General features: G+C 38.7%; 1 protein-coding gene across 1 annotated transcript; it reads right to left on the reverse strand.

Annotated features, from left to right (window-relative positions):
- Nucleotides 1-417: 417 nt before the first annotated feature.
- LOC116086547 (keratin-associated protein 26-1-like) lies at nt 418-1,273 on the reverse strand. The gene has a single exon (XM_031364751.1). It carries the CDS (start codon nt 1,221-1,223, stop codon nt 666-668), a length of 558 nt encoding a protein of 185 aa, XP_031220611.1. The 5' UTR covers nt 1,224-1,273; the 3' UTR covers nt 418-665.
- Nucleotides 1,274-4,401: the final 3,128 nt, after the last annotated feature.

Genomic DNA, 4,401 nt, shown 5'->3' on the forward strand with positions numbered 1-4,401 from the left:
TGTGTGTGTGTGTGTGTGTGTGTTTGTGTGTGTGATAAAGTTTCTGTTGATTAGCGCCATATATGTGAAGGTCAGAGGTTAACTCTATGAAGTTGACTTTTTCCTTTCACTGTTAGTGAAGTTACAGAGATTGAACCTAATTCACAGCAAGTATTATGCAGTAAGCACCTTTAACCACTGAGTCATTTTGCTGACCCTTACCGTCATAGTTTTAACAGATCTGTTTTAAAATCATTTAAAAATATTTCTTTTACATAAATCATTAAAAACATTTATAGAGTTTTCTAATATTCTTCATAGTTAATCCCAAAGAATCATCAGTGTCACTTAAAGTAGCAAATAGTTTCTAAGGAGAAAACTGGGGCAAGTTAAACGCATGTAAATAATGGCGCGTGATAAGCATGATTCTTTTGCGAAGCCACGATTTAATTGTTATGAGAGCCAAAGAGAAACATTTTATGGAAGTAAAACAATATGCCAAGCTCTGCAAATATACTGAATTAAGTGATGCCCACTCCTAAAGCACGAAGAAGTTCGGTTGAAAATAATTACTTTAGAATCAGCATAAGCAATGCAGCCCCAGGGAACAAAAGCCCTCCCAGTGATGCTGCTTGATCTTTCCAGAAGCCAGGAGCACGATGTTGCTTCAGGTCTTCATGATTTCTTTAGTAAGGATAATGCCAACCACTCAAGGAAGAGGAGTAGGGTTGAAAGCTGCTGTAATTATAGCTCATGGGCCTGTAGCAGCTAGGCATGCAGCTGAAAGGCTGGCATCCGTAGGTCAGGTTTCTCAGTGGTGGACGGCCATATGTCAGATAGCTCAAGGGTTGGCATCCATTAGACAGGTAACTTGGAACGTAGCAACTCACAGGCTGCCTACAGAATGTTGGACGGCCAAAGCTGAAATTGCGGGACATGTTGGGAAGACAGCTAGTTCCTTCCTGGGATCCAGATATCCCTGAAGTAATCGGAGAGCAGACTGAAGGGCTGCCAGTGCTCCTGTTGCAGCCGGTTGATTGGCAACTCCTGGGTTCACCGCAGGGCTCTTGACAGTTGTCACGTGGTGTGTTGCTGCCCAGGCTGCTAGTAGGAGAGCAAGGGGCATCTCTGCCCCTCGTCTCAGTGGAGCAGACACCACTGGTGACAGGTGAGGTGACAGAAACATGACTAGAGTTCCTACAAGAAGAAGAGCTGTGGACTTCTGAGCAGAAGTTGTTAGACATGATAGCAATAGAGAGATAGACAACCAGGCCTCGATTCAACTGCAGAGAACACGTTGCAAAGTGTGCCTGTTACGTGCTAGACTTCTTTATATACCTTAGTGCTGGGTGTTGGTTCTCTCTATAGTCCACCCTCCTGACATCTCACTAGAATGTCATCCAGTTGCCTACCAAGCAGTCCTCCCACTAACTCATAAAAGACACATCATCTTTCAAATGATTATCATTTCAAAGCCAGCCTGGTCCTTCTTATTCAAGTTCTCATTAGAAGTAATTTTCCTTTAACAGTATTAGCAGTTTCTTGAAGTTACTGTTTAAAACCCACTAATGCTTTGGTGAGAATTTATGTAAATCCACATAGGAATAAAATAAAATTATATATATGCACATATATATATATCAGGATATATGTGCATATATATATGTATATATATGTGCATATATATGTATATCATATATATATGTATATATATATATCGAAATGTAACACATTGGTAAAGTGATGAATATTGAGAAAATTGATCTGAGACACATAATACTTCTTTGGAGAGTTAACCTGAATTGGGAACCCACTCCACTTCTGAGAAGCCTAATTTAGATATTGCTTTCAAGTGTAAGCATTCCCAGTAAGGAATGGTGACTTGAAAATACTTACTACTTTTTATGAAGATCCACACCCAAAGAATGTGTCACCATTCTATCTTTTATTAGAATGAAACTGAAGATGTTAGCATACATCTTTTGATAGATGTTAGGTACAAAGAAAGCCACATGCTTACTTATCTGAGTTTCAGAATGATGTTGTAAATAAAATGTGTGGTATATTTTCCAGCCAATTTTTCTGTAATTCTACAAACAGCATTTTCTCAAACATAAAATATTCGTAAATAAATTTTATTTTCCATGTTGTTTAGTTTCTTTTTCTTGACAGTCATTTACAGCTACGAGGTATGGTTGGAGAGGAAGTGAAAATTCTCAGTTTATTCAGCCAAACAAAATCATAGTTGAGCTTAGCTATGTCACAGTACTCCACAAATCAATCTAGGCCATACCATTTAGACAAATGGCCTCTCAGTGTTCCTTGAACAGTTTCGTTTCAGGAGAGTGCTTGCTTACAGCATGTGTCCCTGGGAAGATAAACTGAGTGGTGCTTGTTGGGGGTGGGAAAATAATAGACCCTGGACAGGTTTCTTTACGGCATATTTCAGTTTTACCTGAAGCAAACAACATTTTTGGCCAGAAAATATGTAACCAGAACTGATCCATTGGCTACTATTCTATTATTATATTCTCAAATGCAATGATTTGAAGCTCAAATTTTTGCATTTAAAAATACAAGCACATTTCAAACAAGCTCACCAGGATTTAATTCCAGGATTTAATGAAGAAAAACTGGTGGAAAGTTTGGGCCATTAAACACTCAGGAAGTCCTCAACAGACTTGATTATAAAGTTGACCTGAAACACAGTAATCCAATGTAGCCAGCACTGGGCCTTGCATTTAGATCTTTATTTTTATTTTACTTTTTAAATTTATTTTTGTCACATATAGCTATGGCAACTCAACTGTTTGAAGGCAAAACAGTCCTTTTTTTTTTCCTAAGGAAGCCCATCCTTTTGCCATGAGAACACTTACCGGTGACTTTTCTTGTTAGAAATTCTAACCATGTCTTGGGACTCACTCATTAGGGTTTAGTAATTATAAAGACTTTTTTTTTTTCTATTTGCAACATCAGGAAACATCCACCCTAGCACCAAGTTTACATCTGTTTCGGGTGTGTATCTTAACAGTCACATTTATTTAAATCCCTTTAATACTGGGAACACTATAAACACATTTTACGATTCTTGAATAAACCAAAAATGGAGTGAGTCAGGTCATAATTCTCTTTATTGAATAAGGAGATGGCTAACCAACAGCATACCTTTTATTCCCTGCACTGGAGTTTGAAGACTTTTTGAAGTCATATCTATTGTTTGATAGATTTGTACATATATATTATGATTATGATTAAGTCCAGTCCACAATCTCTCCCTTCCATGATGATTTCTATCTTCCCACCCCCATCTTCCCCACTCAGCATGCTTTGTTTTTAAAGATACTGACTACACTTATTGTTGCCTATATAGGCATGACTAGAAAGGGACCTACTGAGCATGTGTAGGTACCCAGGATATACATCCCTAAAGAAAACTAACTCTCGTTGTTCGTCCTAAGGGGCTGCAAACCCCTCAGCTCCATTGGTCCTTTCTCTAACTCCTTCACTGGGGACCCTGTACTCAGATCAATAGATGTCTGTGAGCTTCTACATCTGTATTAGTCAGGTACTGTCAGAGCCTCTCAGGAGATAGCTATATTTAGGCTGTCTTGCCCTTCCTTCCCTCTGAGCTCCCAGGCTCTCAACCACCAACCAAGGACTGCACATGGAGGGATCTGATTGTTCTGGCAGCATGTGTATAGTAGAGGATTGCAATTTGATCATCAATAGGAGGAGAAGGACTCGGCCCTGTGAAGGTTCTGTGTCCCAGTAGGGGAATGCCAGGGCCAATAAGTGGGAGAGGGTGGGGTGGCAGGCATGGGGAGGGGGAAGGCAAAAGGGGTTTGTTTTTGTTGTTTTTGTTTGTTTCTTTGTTTTTTGGAGGGGAAACTAGGAATGGAGAAATTTACATGTAAATAAAGAAAATATCTAATAAAAATAAATTAACCCCCCCCCCAAAAAAAGAAAACTAACTCTCATCCTAAGAGCAGCCAAAGGTTGTCAATAGATTCTCAACTAGAATAGGAGATATTTTCTTTTTTCAACCCCTGTGGTCAACTGACTTTTTAATCTAGAAAACAGTCACAATAAACAGTATATATTTTCTGGTTCCATAAGGTTGTCTAATACATAAACTACAAACAAGTTAAATCTCCTGATGGTGGTTTCTCCATGTATGATGTGGATTTGTTTGCTAAATTTATCAGTAATTAATTAAGCATGAAGTCATGCTGTTGCCACATTGGATAAGAAATATCTTGGACTGCCACACCCCATAGCTACATCCACCATCAGACTCATGGCATAATTAGCTGGGCACTACTGTTAATAAATTAAACTAATCCCTTTTGTCATTCACGGAGTATGCAAGTGTATGTTTGATGGAATAAATAATGGGAAATTACCTCTGATGTACTACTGTAT

This window comes from Mastomys coucha, unplaced genomic scaffold (assembly GCF_008632895.1).
Source record: "Mastomys coucha isolate ucsf_1 unplaced genomic scaffold, UCSF_Mcou_1 pScaffold12, whole genome shotgun sequence".
Lineage (NCBI taxonomy): Eukaryota > Metazoa > Chordata > Mammalia > Rodentia > Muridae > Mastomys > Mastomys coucha.

What these genes read in the sequence shown, in the direction of transcription:
- LOC116086547 (XM_031364751.1), bottom strand. Translation starts at nt 1,223, where the DNA reads ATGTCTAACAACTTCTGCTCAGAAGTCCACAGCTCTTCTTCTTGTAGG.